This window comes from Linepithema humile, chromosome 6 (genome assembly GCF_040581485.1).
Source record: "Linepithema humile isolate Giens D197 chromosome 6, Lhum_UNIL_v1.0, whole genome shotgun sequence".
In the NCBI taxonomy this organism is placed as follows: Eukaryota; Metazoa; Arthropoda; class Insecta; order Hymenoptera; family Formicidae; genus Linepithema; species Linepithema humile.
This window is the reverse complement of record NC_090133.1, coordinates 10,031,697-10,058,213: the sequence shown is the minus strand read 5'-3', so window position 1 is coordinate 10,058,213 and position 26,517 is coordinate 10,031,697. Positions and strand designations below refer to the sequence as shown.

At 38.1% G+C, this 26,517-nt stretch overlaps 4 protein-coding genes and 1 non-coding gene across 9 annotated transcripts in view; 3 read left to right on the top strand and 2 right to left on the bottom strand.

Moving 5' to 3' along the window:
• Positions 1 to 43: 43 nt before the first annotated feature.
• On the top strand, positions 44 to 1,828 carry LOC105670134 (uncharacterized). Its single transcript, XM_012363477.2, has 3 exons — positions 44 to 230; positions 596 to 1,257; positions 1,421 to 1,828. The coding sequence occupies exons 1-3, from the start codon at positions 200 to 202 to the stop codon at positions 1,631 to 1,633; spliced, it is 906 nt and encodes a 301-aa protein (XP_012218900.1). The 5' UTR covers positions 44 to 199; the 3' UTR covers positions 1,634 to 1,828.
• Rad51D (Rad51 recombinase D) lies at positions 1,798 to 4,260 on the bottom strand. Its single transcript, XM_012363479.2, has 6 exons — positions 4,114 to 4,260; positions 3,688 to 3,850; positions 3,478 to 3,590; positions 3,114 to 3,327; positions 2,630 to 2,803; positions 1,798 to 2,229 (listed from the first exon to the last, which is right to left on the bottom strand). Exons 2-6 carry the CDS (start codon positions 3,829 to 3,831, stop codon positions 1,906 to 1,908), a joined length of 969 nt encoding a protein of 322 aa, XP_012218902.2. The 5' UTR covers positions 3,832 to 3,850; positions 4,114 to 4,260; the 3' UTR covers positions 1,798 to 1,905.
• A 205-nt stretch (positions 4,261 to 4,465) lies between these two features.
• dom (domino) overlaps positions 4,466 to 26,517 on the top strand; it is a 36,080-nt gene continuing 14,028 nt past the window's right edge. The window contains exons 1-25 of one of the 5 annotated variants that reach the window (XM_012363472.2): positions 4,466 to 4,813; positions 7,287 to 7,495; positions 8,247 to 9,075; positions 11,361 to 11,605; positions 11,802 to 12,128; positions 12,813 to 13,023; positions 13,240 to 13,460; positions 13,742 to 13,876; positions 13,953 to 14,040; positions 14,474 to 14,667; positions 17,758 to 17,853; positions 18,671 to 18,986; positions 19,239 to 19,413; positions 19,815 to 20,001; positions 20,194 to 20,330; positions 20,670 to 20,856; positions 20,978 to 21,305; positions 21,915 to 21,995; positions 22,651 to 22,908; positions 22,994 to 23,301; positions 23,505 to 23,797; positions 24,520 to 24,892; positions 25,152 to 25,348; positions 25,567 to 25,681; positions 25,896 to 26,249. In XM_012363472.2, the coding sequence (XP_012218895.2) occupies positions 7,298 to 7,495; positions 8,247 to 9,075; positions 11,361 to 11,605; positions 11,802 to 12,128; positions 12,813 to 13,023; positions 13,240 to 13,460; positions 13,742 to 13,876; positions 13,953 to 14,040; positions 14,474 to 14,667; positions 17,758 to 17,853; positions 18,671 to 18,986; positions 19,239 to 19,413; positions 19,815 to 20,001; positions 20,194 to 20,330; positions 20,670 to 20,856; positions 20,978 to 21,305; positions 21,915 to 21,995; positions 22,651 to 22,908; positions 22,994 to 23,301; positions 23,505 to 23,797; positions 24,520 to 24,892; positions 25,152 to 25,348; positions 25,567 to 25,681; positions 25,896 to 26,249 (5,853 nt within the window). In that variant the 5' untranslated portion in view covers positions 4,466 to 4,813; positions 7,287 to 7,297. Of the gene's footprint in view, positions 4,814 to 4,886; positions 5,783 to 5,904; positions 6,180 to 7,286; positions 7,496 to 8,246; positions 9,076 to 11,360; positions 11,606 to 11,801; positions 12,129 to 12,812; positions 13,024 to 13,239; positions 13,461 to 13,741; positions 13,877 to 13,952; positions 14,041 to 14,473; positions 14,668 to 17,757; positions 17,854 to 18,670; positions 18,987 to 19,238; positions 19,414 to 19,814; positions 20,002 to 20,193; positions 20,331 to 20,669; positions 20,857 to 20,977; positions 21,306 to 21,914; positions 21,996 to 22,650; positions 22,909 to 22,993; positions 23,302 to 23,504; positions 23,798 to 24,519; positions 24,893 to 25,151; positions 25,349 to 25,566; positions 25,682 to 25,895; positions 26,250 to 26,517 lie in introns of those variants that run through there. The other 4 variants (XM_012363474.2, XM_012363471.2, XM_067357801.1 and 1 more) reach the window with 4 other exon arrangements.
• Positions 12,223 to 12,357, top strand: LOC137000919 (small nucleolar RNA snoR639/H1). Its single transcript, XR_010891076.1, has one exon. It is a non-coding gene; the product is annotated as a small nucleolar RNA snoR639/H1 (small nucleolar RNA).
• On the bottom strand, positions 13,877 to 17,694 carry LOC105670133 (uncharacterized). Its single transcript, XM_012363476.2, has 2 exons — positions 15,417 to 17,694; positions 13,877 to 15,116 (listed from the first exon to the last, which is right to left on the bottom strand). Exon 1 carries the CDS (start codon positions 17,129 to 17,131, stop codon positions 15,440 to 15,442), a length of 1,692 nt encoding a protein of 563 aa, XP_012218899.2. The 5' UTR covers positions 17,132 to 17,694; the 3' UTR covers positions 13,877 to 15,116; positions 15,417 to 15,439.

Sequence of the window (26,517 nt, the reverse complement as noted above, 5' to 3'; positions counted from 1 at the left end):
CGTCGAAATATTTTTGTTTACATTACAATGATAGATTCGACATTTGAATTGCTTGGACATAACATAAAAGAACTCAGGTCAAGAGATTCAACGTACAGAAGTTGAGTTAGGAGCAACTCTTATGTAGAGGACTTGCAGATACAAGAATAGCGTTAATTGAATGTACAACGTATAGCGCGTATAACAAGATTACTGCGAAATGAATTTGACTATTATCCCTTATTTTCTAGGTGAGTACAATTACTGAATTTACTCGCGTCAGTTAATATTTATCGCGCATAAAATCATGTAACTATTATATGCTATATTATATGCTTTAACAAAATAATCCAAGTTAAAAATATTTAGCGAAAACAACATTAATGAATTTATCTACTTTTTTTCGAAAATGCAGCATCCACTTGCATTCGTATCTTTTTTTCCTATTTTAGGACGATGAAATATCTGAATTAAAACAGTGTTTTTATTGAAAAAGAAATCAAGATTCCCTTAATTTAGACGAATCGTATACAAATCCAATTATAAAGATTAATGTTATATATTGATGGATATAATATTTTAATATTACAACTGATTGAACTTTCTATTTGTTTAGCGGCCACAATCGTTGATGACATGTCTTGGCCCTTGGGTCCAGAATACATATTTGAGGTAAAAAAGACCACGTTGTCATACAGGAAACCACTTACAACAGTAGAGATGACCTGTAAACTACTATGTCAACATAGAATACCGGACAGCCTAATCTGTTCTATGCCAGACATTCAATTTCAAACGATGATAACGTATGCGAATTCCACCAAGTACATTTCACCCGTCGAGTTGATCGATGTACCGCATTTATTCGAAATGAAGTTTAACGAGCACGGTGTGCGGAGTGTGTTGATGAAGCCTAGCACTTACCTAAATGCTGTAGGTATCATCAGACAGATCGCTGAAGTGTTCAATGTGAGCACCGATCTGTACAGCAGAAGAGCCACGTACGGACCGTCACAGTTGCAGGGTAATTTTTTCCTGATCGACGACTTCTTCAACTGGGAACAGACATTAAGAGGCAACTGCAACACTTACAACAGGGTCATGCATGATGATGATTATGAAGGGACAGTTGAAGAATCCAAGTTTTACCTCACCGTGGTGCCGTTAGCCGATTATTTAGCCAAGTGGAAAACCTGGGCGCCTGTTTTAATTGAGAAGTCTAGGGAAGATTGCATTTTTTCAGACCGATACGTGGAGTTACTAAACCAGATGAAAGTGGTACGTATTCTCCTCTTTCGTTCTTATAAAAATGAGAGAAAGTAATGATAAAATTGCAGCAGTTATGCCGATAAAATAAATATATATTCACTATTTTTTAGTGTAATAATATGTGGTTTCAACTTTCGTATCAAAACTTACTTATCTACGATTATTCTTACAGACGAACTATGCCAGTGCAATGAAGGTCATGCAGCAGCGGTTTGAAAGTACCGTCGAAATAGTTGTAAGTCTCATACCTAATCTATGGGAGTCTGAAGAAAGTCGTGTGTTTAGCGAAAAAGTTAATCTTTCACTAATCGAAGTGATACCCGCACTACAGACGTTGCCAGTTGTTACGAAAGGCGAATGGCTCACTCTAGATAAACTACTTTAGAGATACCAGACAACGATAAGAGACCAAAGACTAAAAAAAGACAAAGCATATAAATAGATTTTAACTAACTATGATAATTGCTCAAGTTAGATACATAAAACGATAAAAAGATATTATTAATGTAAAGTACAACATAAATAATATAAAAACATTACAGAGAGAGATGTTTTAATAAAAAATAGTCTTTATTATTTATTTATCAAATTTTATGACAAAATATGAATAACACAACGATTGATCAGTACATTTAAGCACTGATCAACAGTAGTTTATTACGAAGTGATTCCGGCATCACTCACAGTCACGTTACAAAACGAATGTTCATCCAATCTCAGATCCTTCCAAACCGAGATTCTCCGGATTTCACCGTGCCGTCTTGTTAACAGCAATCTCGTGGCTGGTATCCTCATCCAGTATTTTCCCAAAGCTGGTTTTACGGCGGCTAAATCCGTTTGCTCGGGAGAATTCCATCGAGTGATCGAGTTTACCGTAATCACCGTTGCACGGCACTCTGTTGTGAGAAACCGACATGCTTCGGCAAAATCATCGAGCTCGTATATTGTCTCGTGACCAACTTGGTGCGTGTCTCGCGTTACCTTGAATGATAAATAGATTGTTAGAAAATGAGCGCTCTCACATAAGAAAACTTAAATTCATAAAATATATTAATTTGTGACTTTACAAACATACGTACGAGTGCAGGAATGCAGAATATTAATAATAAAGCAATCATTATATATATTAGCAAAGACATAGTATTATTTTTAAACGTTATGTTAATTACAGCATGTCTAAAAAGAACGTTTCTCTTAAAATGTTAACAAAAAAATGCCATTCCTTTTAGACGTACTGTACTTATATCAATTATATGCTGTGGACGTGTGTGTTGATATACGAATATTCTATTAAGAAATGGAAATGAATATACTAATAAAATAGAACCGACAATATTCGAGGAGTTGTATGAATCGTCAATAGAAATCTATCTATTGGCACCTTGAAAATCACTGCCGGCAAAGAGTCGATAATTACAAGAAGCTTCCTTTTTTCAGAAGACTCGTCATCCTCCCCATTTTTGCACACAATTCGCAATTGTCGCAGGGCTCGTATTAATTCATCAGAAGAATGCACATAACAGACTTTTGTACGTTGCATTGCGTCTTTTATATTCTGAAAGAAAAGAAATATAGTTTGTCTAATATTCAGCAGTAAAAAATAAAATCCTGAAATATTGTTTGCATAATGTAATATGAAATAAGTCAATGTATCAAGTATTTTAAAAGCAATAAATATAAAGCTTTTATCTTACAGAAATTTACTATTTCTTTCTTTTTAAATTATTTTCTCTAATTATACAGCTATAATTGTGAGATACATGTGCATAAGTGTTCAATCTAAATTTGCATAAGTATCTATTTAATATTTGACTATCAACTCGATTTGCTAGCGAGTGTCAATATCATTAAACATTTAACATTACCACTTTTTGCTTAAAGTTTCTCGCTTTCAGAATCTCTTCATATCGCAAGCTGGAAAAGTCTCTCTTTGAGTCAAAGTACCATACAACGACATCTGACTGAATAACAGCATTGGCAGCTATTGTCAAACATAATTGAGTCTTTCCAGAAGATGACAACCCACACAGCTCATACAATTGTCCAGAACACAGGCCACCTTTCAGCAATTTATCCAAACTGTGCAAAACTCAGACATTTGATACTAGAAAATAAACCTTTACCTGAGCAATTATTATTCTTCTAAAGTGGTTTTCTCATTATTTAGGCATTAAGTATTTGTGTTCATCAAAATCAATTCCATAAAACACTGATTTGTCTCAAACATACCATGTTATATTGGTCGAAATTAGATGGCTGCGCTCTATTGCAAGAAGATCAGTCGCATTTCTTTCTATACCGCTAAATTTTTTCAATATGTCCTGTTTTATTTGTAATATATCCTGCAAATGTAAATAATATATTAAATTTGTGAGTGAGTGAAGTAACAATGTTCTATTAATTTGTTTTATTTTACCAATATTTGTACTGAATACATACCTTATAAGTAAGATCAGTAAAATTCATCAATGAAATTGGATTTGCAGTGACAAAATCCACAATTGTAATCACATTTCTCCGTCGTAAATTCTCTATAACCATCTCGGACAAACTAGGATGAACACTTGCATTCAATTTAGTCATCTTTGGTGATATCAAATACCTGAAAAGCAAAGTCATTATTTGACAAAGTTTATGAAGAATCATATTAAAGACAAGACGAATAAATATGAATAAGTTAAATTAAAATTTGTGTATAAAATAATACAGATCTTTCTGTTTACTTAGATAAATGTATGCCATCTAAATATTAATATAATTCTAATAATTTGACATTCGTAAGCTTCCAATATGTGTAAGAATAAATATTGCTTATACAATAAATTAATTAATTTTTAATTATTTAATTTCAGACGTAATATTTACCTCAAATGCGAGAATGGCGAGAACGAGTTATGACTTTAGTGTGTTCTAAAACAGCATCAAGTAAAAAGTTGCAATCTTTTTGCCACACTTGAAGGTACATTCACAAACTTGCATACGTGTTAATTAGTAAATTGACCAATCATATTTCTACTACAACTTCACGTAAGACATGTGATTGGTCCATTCCTGAAACATCGCCATACATATTCATGCAGATTCGTCTGAACATACTTTTAACAACGCCATGTTTTCATTGCGCGTATTTTAAAAAGTGTTATCGCGCATACTACGTGATTCAAGCCATTTCCCAGCGATATTTAGTGTCTCTGCCGCATTAATCGAAGAGTCGCGCTGGTGCGCGCGGTAGTGTTCGGCAGCGGTGTCGGTCATTTCGACGAATGTTCCAGATGCATGTAGTTCGTCCGTCTTTACAACGGTTCTCAACGGTGACCTAAGCTCATCGCGTTCTTCCTCTGTCCTGAGGAAATACCGGGCTCAGTGTCGAGATGGCAATTGTAATCGCGGCGGCAGTTTCCACATGCAAAAATGCCGCTCGGCGGCGGCACGCGTTCTCCCGTGAAAGACACACGTGCGCAGATTCAGCGATCGAACGGCACTACCGCACCGCTCGGCATCGACAACACGAAGCCTCGAGTCGAGCAGTACTGACGATTGTGGAGTGAAAAAAAGATCGATGCACGTAAGTTGATACAATAATATTACACAGTTCGATTACCATGAAACGAAACTTGCGGGCCACGTGGTTAGTGCTTGAGATTAAATCGTCGATACTTTTTAGCTTTATTTTCTGCGTGCTCTTGTATTTGCTTTTTCTGTCTAAATATTTTATTTGGAGTACGGAAGGTATGAGTAAACAAAATTTTTTTCTATTTACGCTCTGCAGCGCTTTTTATACTTTCTACACTTTAGAATATAAAATAAGTATATATTCAGAATTTGAAGACGCGAAAAAATAAATTAGAAAATGCAAGCAAAAGAATAAACTTTATTTTAACCGTTTTTTTTATATTTTTGCATAAACAATTTTTTTTTTTATATATTTGAGTGCCTGTAAACTGTTACAATTGTAGTTAACCAAATCTTAACCAATTTTTCTTACGCAAACGGTGCTGCAAATGAGGCTTAAAACAATTTATTTCAAGTGCAAAAAGTGTAACGTAATAAGTAAGGAAAGAAATAATCCGAGCGCCGGAAGTGTCCGTCGCAAGACAACGGTTGCTGATTTGATTCAGTATTCCCTTAGTTCGGCCTCGGCCCGGCCAAAGCGCGACCAGTAGAATTCGAGACGACGTACGAGCGGGTCGGCCAATAACGTGCGATCGTCGATGCCACGTCGTTCGCGCAGCGGTTACGCTCGGCCAATAGGAGAGACGCGCGACGCCATCTGTCCAGAACTGGCACAAGCGCGAGATTGCTAGCTCGTTTCGGTCGCGGCCGAAATTTGTCTCGCAGCCGTAGCCATGTTTAGAAGTGTGTACGCGTCCTTGGGCGTGCGGTGTGATAATGTATCGTAAAATGTTAGATATAGCTCATGCGTCGTATGTTACGTGAGGTACCCAATTGCGAGTCGACGCACGCGGACCACGGGCGTGACGATTATTCCCATGGATGGTGCACCATCATCGCGGAAAATTGTGATTACACGATGGTAAGTCCGGAACAGCCTCGGAGCTAACGCCAACATGGCGGACGGGAGATTTCCTTTGTATCACGCCGCGCCGCGTCTTCCCCACCCGTCGACGCCGAGCGTCGTCGGCGAGGCTGCCTCCTCGCGTGCGCGCGCGCGTTCCTCTCCACACCGCCGGTTTCTCGTCGTGTCTCGCGTGTCCCGAATATTTCGTCACCGGCGCCCACCGCGATATTAATCGCCTTCGATTTCTCGACACGCGCATTCGTGCGACGTTCACACGGATAGCTGTCGGGACGTCAGGCTGCCAACCTGGTTTACCGGTGCGGGATCTCGCGACTCTCGCGATGACATCGCTTCTTTCCTGGTATTCGCCGATCCCCGACTCCCCCTCGTCACTTCCGACTCTGAATTTCGCGTATGTATACGTCGTGTTCTGCGCAATACCTGGCTTTTTTTTCGCGAATCGACAGCGAGATTGTGCACAGTCTTCTCTGAATTCGCCGCTCTTCCCCCTCGATTTACCTTCGCGATCAATGTCCTTTTCTTCGTTGAGCAAATACTCTCGCCTGTGAATTCTTAGTATTAGCATTCCTTCTCTTTTTTTCTTTTTTTAAACGTATTTGTTTAGAACGTTTCTGTGCTTATTTTTGTTAATTTCCTTGATAATTTGCAATTTAATAATGATTGCAAGTATTTTGTGGATTTTTTAAACAGTGTTCAAAATTTGTACCAAGTAAACTAAAGATCTGCAAATTTGTTAAAACATTTTTGCTGAGATTATTTTTCAACATGTTTATTCACTCAGCATATTTTGCTAGCAAACATGATACTTTTGTATTTTTGTTGTTTTCTTTAGTCAGAACAATTCAATAATGTTATTGTAAATTTTATGCCGATATTCTGTGCATTATTTAAAGAAAATCAACAGTTTTGTTAAACTGAATATTCTGCTTTCTCTTTTGAACTCTATGCTGTGTTTTTATTGTTATAATTTTTCTTCTGACATATTTACTTGCTTATTTTAATTCTGTTATTTTTATTTGCAATTGTTTTTTATGATATTTTGCAACAAGAATTCAAAATTCAATATTACTATAACAGTTTTTATCTAGTTAATAACTTATTGTTACTAGTGCCACTTTTATTGTATGTTTTAATTTAGTGATTTTTTAGCTTGGTCGATTTATTTATTATTTCAACAGTAAAAATACCAATTTATAAGAAAATATATAAAAAATCAATATATGCGCATAGATAAGTTGCTTCTTCATGAATACTTTTCAGTTGTTTTCTTAAATATATTTTTGTATTTACAAGTTAATGATCAGTATCTTTTATATCTACACTTTAGTTTTTTGATGTTTTTGCATTTTAAATTCTTCTATGTATTATGTCAAACAAGAGTAAAAAATATTTAGTATTAATATTTCATGCTTTACTTTGTGAATAATTTAAATGTTTGTGACAATATGACTCATTGTGATTTATTATACAATATAACTTGTTTTGTTTTTTTTTTCAGCATAACGTGCAATGAGTGATAAGCAAAGTGCATCTATTTTACCACCCCTTAGTCGGGGTGCGGCTAATAATGGCGGAAATAACGGAAGTACGGCTCAACAGACTGTTAGTCTGCAGCAAGTTTTCGCTACCGCTCAAGGCCTCAACATGCTTGCTACTAGCAGCAGGCAACAATTTGTTATTACGACTCAGGTTCCTGGCCTCACACAGGTCAGTATTTATACCGTACACATTCCTAGGACTGGAGCATATGTTTTAGAAAACTAGATGAGTTAATTTCTCTTAACAAATGAAGAACGACAAAGATTTTTTTCGTGAAATACAGAATATTATGCGATTGTTTAAAGTATTTTTATTGATTAATAATTAATTTTAATAATTAAAATATTACAATTTTATTGGCTCGAATTATTAAAATAAATCATTAAAAATAAGCTACAGAGCCAGAGCTAGATTATCATGCTCAATTTATTAATTATTATTCAGTTAATTAATATACGTTTCGACCATTGGATGTGGTCATTTCAGTACATATTATTCAATTAACATTTTCTTAAAAAATACAGTTGTTCAAATAACATTAAGCGCAGTCTTCTAGGAACATAAAACAGTAAAACATCAATTAAAATCGTTACGTTTTAAAATTTTTTAGCTCTGGCTCTGTAGCTTATTTTTAATGATTTATTTTAATTAATTTTATTTGTTATTACTTTCTTATTCAATAATCATGTAATAATCATTCAATGCTTGCTCATTTTTATCTTAATTAATTAACAATTGTCTCTCATTTCGGTAATAGCTGGCAACACTTAAGCTTGTAAATTGTAATTATTAGTTCTATTTGCTAAGAATTATTTAATTATTCGATTATTTCATAATTATTAATTTATTTACACTTGACGCAAGTGTATACCAAGGCCTGCACTGTCTTAACTAACACTCGCGTGATTTTTATCTACAGGTCATATCGAACAACGCCACGACTAACGCAAATGGAGCGCAACAAGTCGGCGTTACGAGGATCGTCAACATTGCGGGCACACCGCCGCGTAACGCGGCGGGAGTGGTGGCCGGCGGTTCCGGCACATCGCCGCATTCGACATCGGCTGTATCGCGCCCACCAAATTCTACCAAAGTTGTGTTAGCGACGTCGCCAAAGCTCGTGCGCACCTCTATAGGTAATGTGTTCGTGGCGCCAATGTCGTCGTCATCATCATCTTCACAAGTATCATCGCCGCATCAAACGCAAGTGCAATCGCCGTCGCCGCCAGCGCGAAAGCGGTTAAAACTGTCGGAAACGACGGAGAAATCGACCGCCTTCGACGTCGGTGGCTACCGCCGGCGGATAATGGAATACAAAATGCGGCGGATGCGCGCCATGCGCGACAAGTACGCCGAGAACGCGTCGGAATTGTTCTTTCTACACGTGGGCGGTAACATGATGGACTATCAGAACTGGCGGAAGCGTCCGGCGACGTCGCAGTACGTAACCTTCCTGCGCCAGCACCCGCTCGACCCGGACGACGACGACGAGGACCTGACAGCGCCGTTGCCGTCGATGCCGGAGTTCTCGCAGCTGTCCGCCGTCACCACCGCTGCCGCTGTCACCACTGTTACCACCACCGCCGTAATTGCCACCGCCACCGTCACGACTACCGTTACGTCCGACTCCACGGTGGCCCAGAGCTCGGGTCAGAGCACAGAGGTTAAGATCTCCGGTGTAGGCGTCACGCCAGTGGCGGTGTCGACTTCCCTGCCCGCTGCGGCTCTAGCGCAGCTCAGTCAACAAGGTAAACACTGTCTAAATGAAGAAATGTGTTAATTCTTTGTTTCGATCGATATCGACAGTTTGTTCATCCCTTTTGGGAGAACTAATATATATTTGTCTCTCTTAAACTTTATTCCTGGTGTTATTGACTTCGATATGTTTGGAGTTTGGGTGTTGAATAATTTGAAAAGAGATTACGACTAAAATTGTTCTATGTATAACAGGCTTGGTTTCCTGTTGATTGATTTCTTTGACATTCTCTTTGTTACATTTTAAAATAATGTAATTATACGACAGAGCTACATTTCATTAAAATCATGTTTGGATAACATCGCATATTAGATCTCATGAGTTGTGAATGCGAATCGTACACTGAGAATGTTTTATTCATGGCAACACACACATATATCTTCCATACACAACTTTCCAATTTTTACCATCTGTACTTATCTGTATTTATGTTAGTCAACAAGAATGAATCATTGTCTTGTCAATTTTTTCTTTTTCTTCTGGGTTAACGTTACGCATAACAAGTAAATCATAATCCGGTTCACTGAACTGTTCTTCGAACAAAGAATGATTTGTAGAATTATATTAATGATCGAGATTTATTATAATCATGTTTCTATCTCAACTGCTTTCAATATTAGAATTTTTAGATCGATCAGTCTGATTTAAACAAAGCAATTATAATCTTTCAATGGTTTTGTTATATTTAATATTCTAAACAGCTTAACGTTACGAAAGCAGTTTTTGAAAGAGCAATAGAACATTTTTATTTTGCTCAACGACACGTATTTATGATAGATAAAAAATATTGTACATAATTTAAGAGCCGAGGAAGAATTCGGACTCGCGCCATCTTGAGAAAGTATCTTTTTAACATTTATTATTCACGAGAGGGTAAATGGCCTCTTGACGTCAGGCTTTTAGTTGTCTAAACTGAAATCCGGCTGTTGCATACCGAATAAATGATCATTTGCGCACTAGGACAAGTACCAGGTAGGCCTCAAGGGGGCCGTCATGGCATGGTGTTTGCCATCCGTGCGGCAATCCAGTCTTCAGTCACCGTTCACCCTCCATCCGCTTCTACTCTAGCACCCACGCTCATTATAGGTGATTACCGCAGGTCGCCTGCCCGTTTGTTTCTTCGTACTTTTAAGCCGCTCCGGATATCGGTTTCGCTTTCGAACAGTCCATTAGTTTACTCCAAAGTCTCTGAATTTTCTGTCGTCGAAAGCGATCGGTTATACATTTCGTATTGCATATGTCTTGGATTGTTCGAACGATGATCAGGAAGTGTTCGCCAAAAAGTTGCCTGCTATTGTCAAAGCTGCTCTATTCACGCTCGTGTAGAAGCTTGTATCTTTTCGTTGAGTATTGATGTATCAAAATGTCCCAGAATTGGCAGAAAGTGAGCAATTTTTGGTCAAATTTTCATGAGTTTACAATTCTCTTCACTGGAACACTTGGATATCTTGCAAAAATCCGTCTATTGTCTAAATTCACGAGTTCCAACCGAGCGTCCAGATATCTAAAGTCATGGTTTACGATTTTTACATTGATTTTGTGTTTAAATGCAATCACTTTACGCGAATTCTATAGAAAGAGCCAGACAAATGTAAATAGCATAGAAGACTCTGGCGATCAGCCTGATCATTAACAAATGCAAACGCATGTTTCTATTTGAAGCTTGGTAAGAGCAATATACATCTATTCCTCCGTCATTTCTACGTTTACACACACATATGCGCGCCATTCTCTCACATGCAAATAGAAACGATTAGTTCACTTTATTTTAATTGGCCTATTTCTCTAGGAGACTGTGTTTTCGTTTCTCGCTTTGTTATTGCCGACCTTGTAGATACACGTCGTCTTAACTTTTTGCTTGTCTTGTGGAATTCGTGTTGTCGCAGGTTTTGTCATTCGTCTGTTTTCCGTTCATTCGCGTGAGATGTATAATTTCAGTCTCGACGGCGATCGTGCCGTTGTAATCGTTGCTTTTCAGCGAGAAATGAAATACATCTCGTGCGAGTAAATATGTAAAAAGGTAACAGTGTGTGATGTAATGGAGGGCTAATTTGTAAATGATATTTGCCGAAGTCTTTCCATTTCTGATGAGATTTTGAACGAACAATAGAGCGCTAACAGATTAAAATCGTTTATTTTAGAGAGTCAACGAAACTCACTTTTCTTAGTTGAATTGTTTATCGATGTACTCGTTATGATCGCATCCGATTCTTTAATTTTGTGATTTGTTTTGTATTTATTATTATAACGTTTCTCAAAACGGGACTATCGTTTCAGGTGGAACGTCCGTTGCTGACGCGTCGAAACCGACGGCCGCGGTTGCAAGCCCGATAATAGATAAACCATCGTCGTCGACGACCACCGCCGCCGCCACCACTCCGAAAATGCCTACGGCAACAAGCGTGCTCAACAACCCCCAACCTATAGTTAAGCTCGTTAAGTTGTCTACTACCCCTTCTACCGTAGTTACTTCCTGTGATATTACGAACAATCAGGAGCAAATTGTGGAAAAAGCTAAGCAGGTAATTATCGTTTACGATTGTTTTTCAGTAGCGTCCTTTTTTTGCCATACAAAAGGAGTGCAGCAACCGTGCGAGCGTTTTAAATTCTTTATTGTCTTAAATTAAACATCTTGAAAAAATTAATTATTAACGCGTTCTCTTGCAAGGATTTGACATTTGAATTTCACGCTAAATTGTCGCGATTGTCCGGTTGCAGGAGGCGTATGTGATGCAGAGGATCGCCGAGTTGCAACGCGAGGGCTTGTGGTCGGAACGGCGATTGCCGAAAGTGCAAGAGCCGGCTCGAACCAAGGCCCACTGGGACTATCTGCTGGAAGAAATGGTCTGGTTAGCCGCTGACTTCGCCCAGGAACGTAAATGGAAGAAGGCCGCGGCCAAGAAGTGCGCGCGAATGGTGCAAAAGTACTTCCAGGAGAAAGCGATTCAGGCGCAGAAGGCCGAGAAGTCGCAGGAGCTGCGGTTGAAGAAGATCGCGAGCTTCGTCGCCAAGGAGATCAAGACCTTCTGGGCGAATGTCGAGAAGGTGAGTGAAAAATGTGCGATTGTAAAGCAAATCGACGAGCTGATCGATTCATATTCGTCAGCCTGTATTTAAAAAGAATCTTGAAATATTTTTTACCCCACGCTAATTAAGCCGACCTTCTCGATGCATTATTATCGGAAGCGTGTGCTCATTGTGGGAACAGCAAAGTCTGCGCATTGTGTATAGTTGCTTGATTTTCTAAATTCAACTAAAGAATTAGCGCAGGACACTTGTTCGACGGTGTAAAAAGAAATCCGAATGTCTTAGGAAGACATTGAGAGATTTCTTATCAAAAGTTCTCATTAAGGGGAACCTAAAGTGGTCTGTTTTACCTATTTTTTTTCAAATACACTTCACTTTTTTTTGGCTGTGTAGAATACAGATACGTCTCTGTTTTACCTTCTATTTTTCGTAACATTCGTTTTTTTTTGGCTGCGTGGCTTGAAAAATCCTTTTAAATCGACCATCCGTAGTGTAATTAGCATATGTACTTTACTTACAGAAAAGGACTTTTTATTCTACACAGCCAAAAAAAAATTAAGTGTATTTGAAAAAAATAGGTAAAACAGACCACTTTAGGATCCCCTTAACGATAACAATAATTGAGTATAACTCGTGGACGTTTTAAAGAAACAATTGAATTTTACGCACGTAGAGGATGAATATGTCGCCGTTTGTTAACAGTTGGTGGAGTATAAGCAACAAACGAGACTGGAAGAGAAGCGAAAGAAAGCGTTGGATCAACATTTAAATTTCATTGTGGGACAAACGGAAAAGTACTCCACGTGGCTGACAGAGGGTCTCAATAAGACCGACGGTCCCCAGAGTATTCCAGCTTCCATGAACAGTTCGCGGATCTCGTCGCCAATTCCACAAGGAAAATGTCATTCCGATGGTACGTTTAACTCGCTTCGTTGAGTATAAATTTGGAAACAGATTGTAAATTATTCTTGAAGTGCCGTAGCGGATTGCGATAAATTATTTAATCGTGTTTAATTATATCACGTGGATTATTTTACATTACAATTGCATTTAGCTTATTAATTTACTATTTTTTTTATTGCTATTTTAATTACTTTGGATTGTACAATGTACACGTTTTGCATTACAGAGGAATTCCAACCAAACCAGAGTTCCGACGACGACGAGGAAACAATAGCTAAAGCCGAAGAGGAAATGAAGACAACAAATCACAAAGAGGAAGTGGAATTGTTGAAGAGAGAGTCGGAAATACCTTTGGAGGATCTTCTGAAGGACTTGCCGCCGAATTATTTAGAGGATCGCAACAAAAGCTTGTCCCCGCAAAACGAAATGATCGAAGAGGAGCAAAATGTACGTTTGCAAATATATTGCACACCTTATTTCTTACAATATCCTGCACAGAAAGAAATTACTGTTTGCAAAGCATTTTATTCAATGTTAATGTAAATGAAATTATTGCATTTCTGATAGAGACATCATTTTTTCTGTCGTGTATTTTAATTATTTCAGGAAAGATTAAATGCTTTCTAAATTTTAGTTGTGTTTCAATTGGTCAGAATTCAAATTTTTAGGAATCATTATTATTTGGTTTATCGTTAAAAATTGAAGCAATATTATGATTCTCATTGCAGGAAAATGAGGCAACTGATGCGGATGCAGACTTTGTCGCAGAATCTGGCGAATCCTCAGACGAAGAGGAGACGATTATGGAAGAAGAAAGACTGGAAGGAGAGATCGATCATAAACGGGAACTCGATGAACTCAAGGTATGTTATTTCAACATCGAGAGATAAACGATTGCAAATTACAGACTTAAATAAAAATATGTTTCTGTTTGTTCAGGCTGACAACGAAATGTCCATCGATGAACTTGCGGCTAAATATGCAAATATGTCGGACATGCTGATAGACATGGATGCAGAGGCTGAAGGTAAGTTTCTAGCATTAATACAGCTAATTAGCAGTTTTTCAATAATCATTGATCGATTAATGATGAACTGAAGATAAAGTATAACGTTAAGAAAGTAAAAATTGAAATAAATACAAAAAGAAATGGTCTCAAAATTTTTCTATTTAGACTTTTTATTTGTATGTTATAATTAGGTTTATTATAATTATTTCTTACTATATTTTGTACACTTTATACTTCTTTTCTTTCCATTTTTTTTTCTTTGATCAATTTTCAGTGACGATACCATTACCAATTCTGACGGTATGAGATATTGGTTTTCATTTATCTCAATTACCATCTGTGCTGCGAAATGAGGCATTTGTCTGAGAAACTTCTAGATATTTTATTGTATTATTGCTGAAAGAATGAGCTGTGAGCCGACTGAATAAAGTTGTTTCTTATTTTTACTCAGGTACCGATAAGGAGAACAGTGACAAGGAGGCTGCGCAAGAGACCGAGGACCAAACGAGCAGCAGCGAGAACGAGGAAAGCGATCGCGAGAGTGACAAGGAAGAGACTCAGATTCAGAGCGATGCGGAAGCGGACGTAGGACTTCAATCTCTTCTCGAAGATCCGTCGGAAAAGCAAGGAAAATCAGACAGCAGAGTAAGTTATGAAAATATAATTCAAATTGCTACAATTCTAATTATCGATATAAACAATAATTTTTTAACAAATTTTCATATTGTAACAACACACACACACACATACAAAGTGCGATATAATTTATATTTTATGCAATAAAATCAAAATAAATGACATCTCTCTTTTGTATAATAAAAAATTACATTTATTTCGTAACGAAAACTATTTAACTTAATTCCAGTGTAACAGCTCTAAAAATAAGTGATTTTTATGAATTTTTTTAAAGAAAACTATATTAATAATATCCGAGTATATTTTTTCGAGATATAAAAAGTCATTTTTAGAGTACAAAAAAATTTTGGTTTTTTTTTTTTTTTTTCAATTTTTATTATTTACGGAATATCATAATGTTAACCACTTCTGGCGGTGCACCCGCTACTGGCGTACAATGTAACACTTGTTACAGTCATCTGAAAGTGAAAAATCAAAAATATTTTTGAAGTTAGATAATTTACACTGAATCTATTTAAAACAAAAAAATTGAAAAGTTGTAGCGTTTGTAAAAAAACATGCTTCTTTCGACAAGAAAATTAATGTTTTATTGTTTAACAAAAATGTTATAAATAAGCAATAAAATTAGAATGATGGGTTCAATATTTGGAGAAGTTTATATGCGAAATTGATCGGTCGATTAGTTTTGAAGTTATTCTGTACGCCAATTTGAAAGAAATGATTTCGAAAGGCGTTTGATGAAATTTTACGATACTTACAGTTTAAAAGTCAATCCGAACATTTAATCTGCCATTCCGGGACCATAAGCAATGCCTTCCTCTTCCTCGAGGTCCTGCTGAATAGTTCCTTTCATTTTACGGGCCGCACGAGCCTCTCGAGGCCTCTCTGAACTACGATGCTCCGCTCTCAGTAACCGTTTCTCGTTGTACGAATCAACGAATATTTTACACTGCTGTCCGATTACAATGCCCATTGTTTCCATAATTTTCAATACGGGATAATAACCTTCATTAAATATCGCTGCAGCCAGACGAGCGGCAATTTCAATTGTCTGCGAGTCACAAGGAAGATGTTTCGGAGCCAGACGCCAGACGGTCGCGTTGAAACTTTCGGTGGCATTCCGCGCGCATCTTTCTAGCAAGTCGTCTCTGGCCAGATCTTCGTAAATCGGTAACAGGTGGTCTTGAACCTCTTTGGAAACAGCTGGCTGATGTTCAAACTCGTCGAGTCTCCCGGTCACCCTTGCAACTTGCCACTTGCACCAGCTTTCAGCTCCCGACGGGCAGTACTGATGCTGCGGATTTTCATCAGTCGAACACGCGTGATGATAAATGGCCATTATGGCCCTCTTCATTTCGCTCGCGGAATCCGGATGTCTTCCCATCGCCAGGCCGTAATATTTCGTCAGCTTCCTGACGAGCGCGTCCGTCAATTCTCCCTCCCCTCCAAGTTTCGCCGCTGCTTGAACATTTCTTAATCGAGCGCCCATCCTCTTCGCGCATTCGACGCATTCACTTTTCTTTAATGTCGCGTGCTCGCCGTAAGGTTGCAAGTCCAGAAGTGCTTCTAAAGTTTCCAAGTCACCGATGTAATCGGTGTACTTCACGCCGAACTGTTCCTCCGATCTTGAAAACATTTCTTTCGTCGAGTCGACTTTGATTTTCCCCGCCGATCCGGAACGATTAACGGCGCACGTTTCTTCGTGACCTTCGAACCACTCGAAATATTCAGGAGTGCCCTCTTTGTTTCTCCAAAAGTGGCAGGATTGGCAATGGCTGCTTCTTACGACGAGGTCGATTATCTTTCCGGTGTTTTGTCCCGTGAGCGTCGTTACGCCAAATAACGACGAGAAGCCGTACGCTTTCCAAGTCCCGTCGCCGGAAACGACGAAATTCAGCGATGGCTTTTCTTTTCGCGAATTCAGTTCCTTTTCTTCTTCCACGGCTTTGCGAGACAACATGTGGAAGACTGCGCTCGTTGAAGTGTGCATGTTTTTCACGGCGGCGTAATATGTGGTATTGTTTAAACCTTGACATATATCCATGAGACCGCAAAAGAGATCGATGCCTTCTTTGCAGATTCCCAACAGTCTCATAACGAATGTGATTCTTCGATTAATTTCGAAGGCATTGTTTATGGAAGGACTCGAAGAAATTTTTCTGACGCCGCACGAGCACGTGACGGCGATTTTGAAGCCCAATCCGCGATTTCCCGTCTCGCCCAAACTTATACTTTCCTTACACTCTTTACAAATTAACATTTGCGAAAGAGCGCTGAAGACGGTGAAAATTTCAATAAATCGATAGCCGTGGGTTTGGCTTACAATGAAATCGTCGTCTGTGGAGTTCAATTTTTTTGCCGCAGAACTCGTTGCTTCGGTTTCCGCCTCAAGAGAATATCGATTTCCGGGAGAGTTTCTCTTTCGCAGGCTTGATGGATGGAGACTTTCATATTTGCTTCTTTTGCGAGGCATGTTTAACGTCTGCACGGGCCAAAATGCGAAGTAATACTGAGAAAGGTCGATGCGAACCTATTTCACGCACATAAATAGAAAACTAGAAGAAAGTTTTAGAGGGTTTCCGAACACAACAAAAGACCGACCCTAAAAACCGTTATGGTTTAACTGCTTGCCGTTTCGAACTCTGCGTCTCACTGAATGGGCTGTAACTTCATTATTGTTGTGAATTTGACCTTACAATTTTAGGAGCGTATTTTTGAAATGTTATACTTTTGATTAACGCAACAAAAATTCGATTTTTTCGACCTGTTACACTAGAATCTTCCTTAATTTTGATAGATAAATTTGAATAACGAAATTATGTCTTAGAGATTTCTAGCTATTAATTTTAATCGTCGATTAAATATTTCATTGTTTATGAATCAACATTATTAAGCATGTGATAAGACGGTTATCATCTTCTGTTCTGTTTAATTATAAGACTTGTTACAGCGAAAATGGTTTTGTAATTGATCAAAACATTTGTAAAGATTTCTTAATGTAGCACAGATAATTTGAGGATTAATTTTATTGCCATTGCACACATGTAGATATGATATCTTCGACCTGTGACCACATATTTGATTATATTTTTGTTACAGGAAGCCGATCATTCGGCCGCTCATGATGAGATGGATAATGTCGCTGCACTGGCCGAAAGCATCCAGCCTAAAGGAAATACGTTGCTCACTACTAGTGTAAGTTTCCATTTTTTTTTTTTTTTTTTATTATGTTTTACTATGCAAATGGATAAAATTATGCGAAGATCTTCCCTTACAATTTGAAGTTAGTTTTCTTATCAACAATTTTATTCGACACTAATTATGTCGCACATTGTTAATATAAAACATTTGATATACTGTTATTATAAATCGAAAAAATCGAAATTGATAAAGAAAATAATTTTATTTGTATGCGTACTTCTGAAACTTATTTTACGAAGATTAGTTTGTTTTTAATCGTCTATGGAGGATAGTTGATGCTTGAGTCAATAATTTTAATGAAACAAAAGTGTATTTGAAAATTTTGATTCCTTTGTTTACTTGCTATTTTAAGATATTTGTAGTATTTAATGTGATCCTTTCAATCCAAGGTGGTAAGCAGTAACTTTGCTCATCATCATTTCTGAAAGGAAAATTACTAGTGATTTTTTTCCATAGATAATTGCGTATATTTTGCGCATATTTCAGAAAATAATCACTACAAGATTCTTAATCATAAATTTCATAAAACATAAAAGGATGTCATACTTACACAACTATTTAATTAAACATCAACATTTGATTTTTCTTCAAGCGTTGAGGCACCAGTAGTTTTCAATTTACACGTCACGATATAAAAAGAAGCGGCTAAATTTTTAAATTATTAATTTAAAAAAGTAGAGATGCAAACAACAATGAGCCATTGACTTTTGCAAAAAAAGTTGAAAAATTCTCAAAATTAAATTCCTGTATGATGACATCCTGCATTCAGAGTTTCTTCCATGTGTTTCACTAACGTTGCATGTATTTTCAGGTTGTCACTAAAATACCGTTTCTTCTGAAGCACGCTCTTCGCGAGTACCAGCATATAGGATTGGACTGGCTCGTCACTATGTACGACAGAAAATTAAACGGTATTTTGGCGGATGAGATGGGCCTCGGTAAAACTATACAGACGATCGCGCTGCTGGCTCACTTGGCTTGCGAAAAAGGAAATTGGGGGCCGCATCTTATAATTGTGCCGACCTCTGTGATGCTCAATTGGGAAATGGAGTGCAAAAAGTGGTGTCCCGGATTCAAGATACTGACGTATTACGGCACGCAGAAGGAGAGAAAACAAAAGAGGACGGGTGAGGAGATTTTGTAATTGCTTGAAGCAGAATGACACGCCATTTTTTACTATTTAACTATTCGATTAAGCTTCTACATAATTGAAGAATAATATCCTTTAAGGTTTCTATTATTGAAGCGAGATAGTGTAAAACTCGTGTATCAAAAATCCTGTCTGAAGGAACAACTATAGTAGAATAATCATTGTTTAAATTTATAATAAAATATGACGTTGTTTTTACATTTGTATTAAATCTAACATTCTTTTGCAGGTTGGACGAAACCAAACGCTTTCCATATATGTATCACATCTTACAAACTGGTGATTCAGGATCACCAAAGTTTTCGGCGGAAAAAATGGAAGTATCTTATTTTGGACGAGGCGCAGAATATTAAAAACTTCAAATCACAGAGATGGCAGTTACTTTTAAACTTCCAGACACAACGGTAATTAAATAATCCGTAAATTCGTCGAAATTAATTTTAAGATTAAGAAAATTTATTTGAATCTTTCAAAGAATCAAATTTATATTTGCTCGAAAGATTTGTAAGAAGAAACCGACTTCTTTTTTCTACATACAGTTTTTATATTGTTATATATTTCACTCTTCTGTCACTTAACGCACGATACTCGCTGCCGACTACAGACATTAATCCGAAATGATGATGTCCGTATTTTTTCACAGCGAAATAGTAAAAGTCTCTAATAAAACTCGCCTGTCAAAAATTGATAAGACGAATCCTGTCTGGAGAAACATTGCTAATAATGAACAATCGTGCGAATTGAACATAAGTGAAATTCTTTCCTCGAAACGTTACTGCATCGCTTTTATCGTTGTCTGTTTCAGGAGATTACTTCTTACCGGCACACCTCTTCAGAATAACTTGATGGAGCTGTGGTCGCTCATGCACTTTCTTATGCCTAATGTATTTCAGTCTCATCGCGAGTTTAAGGAATGGTTCAGCAATCCTGTCACGGGCATGATTGAAGGAAATAGCGAGTACAACGAGAATATAATCCGTCGTCTGCACAAGGTCTGTACGTAGTTTTTTCTAAATCTCTTGTCTTTTGGATTTTTCTTTTTTTCTTTTTTTTTTTTTAACTTGTGAGCTTTTTCAAATTTGTGATATTAGTAAAGAAATTTGAATTTTGTTCGAGAGATGCACTGTGTACATCAAATTTTTTATACAGCGTATCCGAGATTTAATAAACGACATTCTTTGCAGGTGCTGCGGCCGTTTCTCTTGAGACGATTGAAAACTGAGGTGGAGAAGCAATTGCCGAAAAAATACGAGCATGTGGTCATGTGCCGTTTGTCAAAGCGTCAGAGATTTTTATACGATGATTTTATGTCTAGAGCCAAGTAAGTGAATTCCTTTTTTAATGCTTTAGGATTTATGTAGCAATTAATTTCGTAAACAAATGTGAAAAAAATCGTGGTACAGCAGAACTTTTTTACAACTTCGACAAACGAATGTTCAATTTGCCTGTTAATTAAGCTGCGTTTTGTGCAAATTTTCTTTTTGTACACAAAAAATACTTTGTTTTTATTCTTATCATCTACTAAAGTATTTTACATGAGCAATTATAAGTAAGCATGTTACGTTTATTGTTTTTATGTATGATATTTATAATTTTTGATTGCACAAACGCATTTTTTTTGTATTTGAATTCAGATATTAATTCACTATTATTGTTAAAGGACGAAAGAAACGCTCGCCAGCGGAAATCTGTTGAGCGTGATCAATGTGTTGATGCAATTGCGGAAAGTGTGCAACCATCCGAACTTGTTTGAAGTGCGACCGACTGTTTCGCCGTTTCAAATGGAGGCGCTCGAATTCGTGACCGCCTCGTTGGTCTGGAATGTGCTCGATTACGATCCTTTCAAGGTAAAATAATAGGCGACAGTGTTGCGTTGACACACACAAACGCTCTTCGCGTATTTGATTATTAAAATCTAAAGCGACCGAGTGTCATCCGATTTCTGTGAACTGTGATTTGAATTTGCAGCACGTCCAACTGTCCAGCCTGAACCTTTTGCTATTAGATCTGGAGCAGACGGTTAGTGCGTTTGTTGCGCACAGAGTGAAACGATTGCAAACACCCAGGAAGCTTATAGAGGAGATAGATAGCCAGCCGGAACCGCCGCCTAGATGTCCGTCTGGCCGAATTAAGATCAACGTTAGATTGTCGAATCAAGCGAAACCTCAGTCGAATGCGCAGCAACAACAAACACAGACCAGACTGAAAAGTCTAGCCGGCGTGCTGCCCACGCCAAGAGTGGGTACGTCTCCATTGATAAGGTCGTTAAATGCCAGCCAGGCTTGTTCGGGACAAGGTAGGTGTTACTTTATCGCGTTATTTGTTCACATTTTTATGGCCGAATTGCTAACAAAATCATTCCATCGCCTCCGCGAATTTAAACTAAAGAGCGTTTGGTAACAACGTTTCCTTTTTTGGTTTTTAGGTTATAAAAATAATAAAATAAAATATTCTGCGTACATATAATGCAGTTGTAGAGGTTATAAATGCACTTGTCGAGCGATAACAAAATTGGAACTTTGGAAAAATCGTGAATTATTTTTCATGAAAAATAATTCTGTTTCTGTCAACGCAAATCTGATAACATAAACAATATGTTAGTCTCTATTAGGTGTGCCAAAATTAATGTAATCGAATCTGTGAATTGAAGAGAGCAAACTTTAATCAGGATCATTAATACGGGATTTTAACAAGATTATATATAATGCAGACGCAATAATTTTCAGTTTTCTAGCTAAAGCCATATATTAAGTCTTGCTAACAGAAGTTAAAGATAACAGCAAAAATTTTAATTGATACCAAATCAATTTTTTTTTTACGATTTATTTCTTATACTTTAACAGTAATATTTTCAGACGTCATTAGTGTCGTTTTGAATGCTAAACGTAAGAATTGTTACTTTTAGGTGTTACACTCAGAGTAGCAGGTGGCCAACAATTGCAAGGATATTCCGTGCAACTGGTAGCGCAACAGGGAAGCGTGAAAGGTGTGTGGTTTTTATTCTTTCATTTGTCTTTCAGTGATTCAACTTTCAATCGTATATTATTTTACAAACCTGTGTTTTATAAATCTCGACTATATGAAATTGTCTTCTAACAAAACATTTGTATTACATTTGTATATATTTGTATATATTTGTATATATTTTTAATTTTACATTGACCTGCATATTGCATATGAATATAAAATTTAAATGATTGTGCATCATAGATCAGCGGTTGTTGCTGTGAGCATGGTTGCTCGCTAGGCAACCGCTTTTGCAGTGATGCTAGAAAAACTGCCCCTTAGGCCAGCTTGTTTATAATTTTGTCATTTTATAAGCATTCTAGAACCAAGGGTACATTTTTTAAGTAGTCTTTCGCAATAAAATATATTGGATGTGTAAATTAATTTGCGACCTTAAGTTTTGATTCTTCTAAAAATACCACTTTGGAATTAGACAGTTAACTGAAAGATGACTAAAGGTAACTGATGAAAATTATAAAACACTTCCAGATTAAAATTGTAATATTTTCTGTAAATGAAACTTCATTTTTCACAAAAGATTGGCGAATTAATTTAACTACATAATATTTTTACTTTGTTTTCTTTTGACATTTCGCTAAAAACACGACGTCCTAATGCAAAGTTTCTTGTAACAGCTATTCCTGTCGCAACTTTGGCACATAATCCGCAAAGCACCACTGTGACGCCGACCACGGCAACGACCACCGCGCAAAGAATCACAGTGGGCAACACCGGCACCAAAGACGGCATTCAACGATTGGCAACGCAAACCGTCACTCTGAAGCAAGGCGATTCCGTCCAAAGAATAGCGGTGCCCGCCAATTTCGCACAGCTGGTTCAAACCTCCGTCGGCAGACATATCATTTTGACGAATCAACAGAACACTAACACAGGTTCGTCACTCTTCGATCACTGCCGATAGCGTGAAACAAGTTCGAAACGAAAAGTCAATGAAAAGTAACGCATTTTGTACTGTAGTTTCGTTTCCAGTCATGACTTCGAGCGGACCAAGATTCACGGTGCTGTCCAAATCATTGATGGGCCTGTCCACCTCGGCTGCCACGACGATGAACAAAGTCGTTGGCGGGGTGGTGACAACGCCGAGCGGTCGGCCCGTCATGAGGGTGCCTCCTCTGAACGTCAGCGCCTCGCAGTCGTCGCCGAGTGGAAATAACAGCCAGCAGCAGCCGCAGCTGCAGTCGGTTCGCAATATTCACACGAGACAGGCGCAAAAAGCGGCCAGCAAGGCGCAGAGCAAGGAACAACCTAAATCCGAATTTCACTTGGTAATTCAACTGTCGATAATTGAATCTCTTCGGAGGACAATTGAGGATTTTCACTTTAATTGTACACAATTTTTTAGTTGCATTTTTTTTTTCTTTTCCAGAAAGGAATAAAACTTAAAATCTTTCGACAATTTTTCTGCGTGTCTCCTCAATTGTCTCGTTGGGCGTTCCGATTTTTAATCGATTTATTGATCATTTTACAGCCACAACTGGAGGAGGAGAGACGGCAGAGAAAGCAAGCGAAGCTGCGCCTCGTAGCTAATATCAATGAGCGACGATGCGCGGCGTGTCCGCTTTACGGCGAAGATTTGTTTATAGCCTTGAGAATCGGTAAACCGTCGACTGCCTGTCGCTGGCACGAGGGCTGGGTGCATTGCGCGACGGCTAAGGAAAACGCTCGCACTCGGAAAGAGTTTTTCTCGCGCACGGAGGCGCTCGCCGAAGCGATTCAGAGCACGGAACAGATCGTTGAAGAGCTTAAGGAAGTGTTCGAAAGGTTAATATGCGACATGTGTGTCGAGTCATAAATTTACAAGCTTTTTCGAATTCTTTTATGATTTTTGCTTAACGGATATCATTGGATTTTATTTTGTCCTCACAACTTTCAGTATTAAACACTCCAACATCCAAGTCTCGCGTGAAAATTCCACGGCTGTTACAAAATAAAGGGCCACTTTTTTCAACGTCGGTTTAACTTTAACCAACCGTTACAGGATTGCCATCATGAAGAATGAAATATTGCAATTGAAAGAGAAAATTTCTCTCATAAGCTAAATATTATATATAATATAATAATATAGTTAGTATTGCAAAATCTTTTTTTACAGTCAATTTCTATACATTTTTTATCAATATACTGAAATTTTAGGATTGACGACATACAAGTTTCGAGTTTTAAGTTGGCTATTCTGAAAAGTTACCAGTCGGTTAGAATTAAGGGGATCCTAAAGTGGTCCTTTTCTGTAAGTAAAAATCCTTTTAAATCGACCATCCGTAGTGTAATTAGCATATGTACTTTACTTACAGAAAAGGACTTTGTTCTACACAGCCAAAAAAAAGTTAAGTGTATTTGAAAAAAATAGGTAAAACAGACCACTTTAGGATCCCCTTAACAGACGTTGGAAAAAGTGGCCCAAGGACAGTCATCTGTTTTATTCAAATTTCTTTCGTGTACTTTTCGGAGTTAAATAATGAACTTTCGTGCGTTTTTCGATACAGATTTGTGATCCACGTGCCGGCTGTGCGCGCGCCGATACCTCGATTCCACGTGTCTCATCCGCCGCCGCACAAGTTGTGGGGCGAGCGTCGTCTGCGGACGGAGCTGCAGCGGCAACTGTCACCGAAGCTGGCTCTGTACCATCCGATCACGAGCAACATGCTGACGCAGTTCCCCGACCCGAGACTCATCCAGTACGACTGCGGTAAGCTGCAGTCGCTGGATCGTCTGCTGCGGAAGCTCAAGTCCGAGAATCATCGGGTCCTCATATTCACGCAAATGACCAGAATGCTGGATGTGCTGGAGGCTTTCCTCAATTTCCACGGACACATATACCTGCGACTGGACGGCACCACCAGAGTGGATCAACGTCAGGTATCGATCAATTCATCACGTCGACGAGATACTTTATTTTGGTTCACTCAGTTCTTTCAATGTTGATTTTATTTGGACTTTTAAGCAGCGACAGTTCGCGTTGGAAGTATTTAATTGGGTTGTGTAAAACTTTGTTTTTTAGTCAAAATTCCTCGTGAATCAAGTTTTGTCCGATTTTGTTAAGATTTTTAAATGTGAAAGACATTTTTTCTTCGAGCTGCTCTTGTTGCAAAAATTAACCACGGCTCGTGATTCGCAGGTTTTGATGGAAAGATTTAACGGCGACAAGCGAATATTTTGCTTCATCCTGTCGACGAGATCCGGTGGTGTCGGGGTGAATCTGACGGGGGCGGACACGGTGATATTTTACGACAGCGACTGGAATCCCACGATGGACGCCCAGGCGCAGGACAGATGTCACAGAATAGGTCAAACGCGGGACGTACATATCTACAGGTACGCAATTTGGCGCGAATTAATCGATATAACGATGAAAAAAACAATTTACAATGATTTACTGCTCAAAGAATATTTATTATCACAATTGTGAGCAATTTATAGTATCTGATGTAATGTTATGTGTTACAGTTTATTAAAATACAGACAACCAGTCTGTACTTTGATAAAATTAATAGCACGACGGCAGGTGTGCAATATAATAATTTATATTTCAGATTAGTCAGTGAAAAGACTGTAGAGGAGAACATCTTGAAAAAGGCGAATCAGAAACGACTGCTGGGAGACCTCGCGATTGAAGGCGGAAACTTCACTACAGCGTATTTCAAAAGTGTAAGTGTTCGAGTGAGAATTTTTAGACAAATTATTGATATTTCTGTTATTTTATCTTTTTTATTACAAATTTAGAAGCAAAATTTATCGTACGTTGACAAATTTGACATATATTTGGCGAAAAAAAATCCCGCAGTTAAATACAATGTTTTGATTATATAGAAACAGATAGTTATTGTTTATCTTTTGCATAACAATAAGATTGTTTGCGCAGTCCACCATTCAAGACCTGTTCAACATCGATCAAACGGAGAACGACGCGTCGATGCGAATGGCCGAAGTGCTGGAACAAAATCGGGACCGAGAGAAGGCTTGGAACAAGGACGCGGCAGCAGCGGGACCCTTCCAGAGCTTCGCGAACCAGCACACGGAGGATAAGGCAGCGATGGGCGCTCTCGAGAACGCTCTGACCGCCGCTGAGGAAGATCTCGATGTTCAGGCCGCGAAAACTGCAAAAGCCGAGGCCGTCGCCGATCTCGCGGAGTTCGACGAGAATATTCCGTTGGAGGACGCCGACGACACGCAGGTCAGCAAGGCGGAACAGGAGGTTCAGAATTTGGTTGCTCAGGTAGGACAAACGTTTCTCGACATCTCGTCGAGCAAGCTAAATCGACTCGATCGAGTCTTCATTAGTTGTTTTACTTAATTCTTTATCGTTACGTGCACTTTTCAATTATATCGCTTTTATTATTATTTGAGAATTGTTTATTTTGAAAACGATGCAAGTTCACGTTTCCTTGTTTCGAAATATTGAAGGATTTTAAAATCCACGGCTCATTTCATGTTTTACTCTTCGCGCCTGTCGAATGTAACTTTATAATGTCTATTTTCAGATT

Bases quoted from the DNA above. Each gene is read 5' to 3' on its own strand.
- LOC105670134 (XM_012363477.2), top strand. From the start codon at position 200: ATGAATTTGACTATTATCCCTTATTTTCTAG. The intron at 231-595 runs GTGAGTACAATT...CTATTTGTTTAG, and splicing joins TATTATCCCTTATTTTCTAG to CGGCCACAATCGTTGATGAC. The intron at 1,258-1,420 runs GTACGTATTCTC...TTATTCTTACAG, and splicing joins TACTAAACCAGATGAAAGTG to ACGAACTATGCCAGTGCAAT.
- Rad51D (XM_012363479.2), bottom strand. From the start codon at position 3,831: ATGACTAAATTGAATGCAAGTGTTCATCCTAGTTTGTCCGAGATGGTT. The intron at 3,328-3,477 runs GTATGTTTGAGA...AGTTTTGCACAG, and splicing joins ATTTCGACCAATATAACATG to TTTGGATAAATTGCTGAAAG. The intron at 2,804-3,113 runs GTAATGTTAAAT...CTTTTCTTTCAG, and splicing joins GAAACTTTAAGCAAAAAGTG to AATATAAAAGACGCAATGCA.
- LOC105670133 (XM_012363476.2), bottom strand. From the start codon at position 17,131: ATGCCTCGCAAAAGAAGCAAATATGAAAGTCTCCATCCATCAAGCCTG.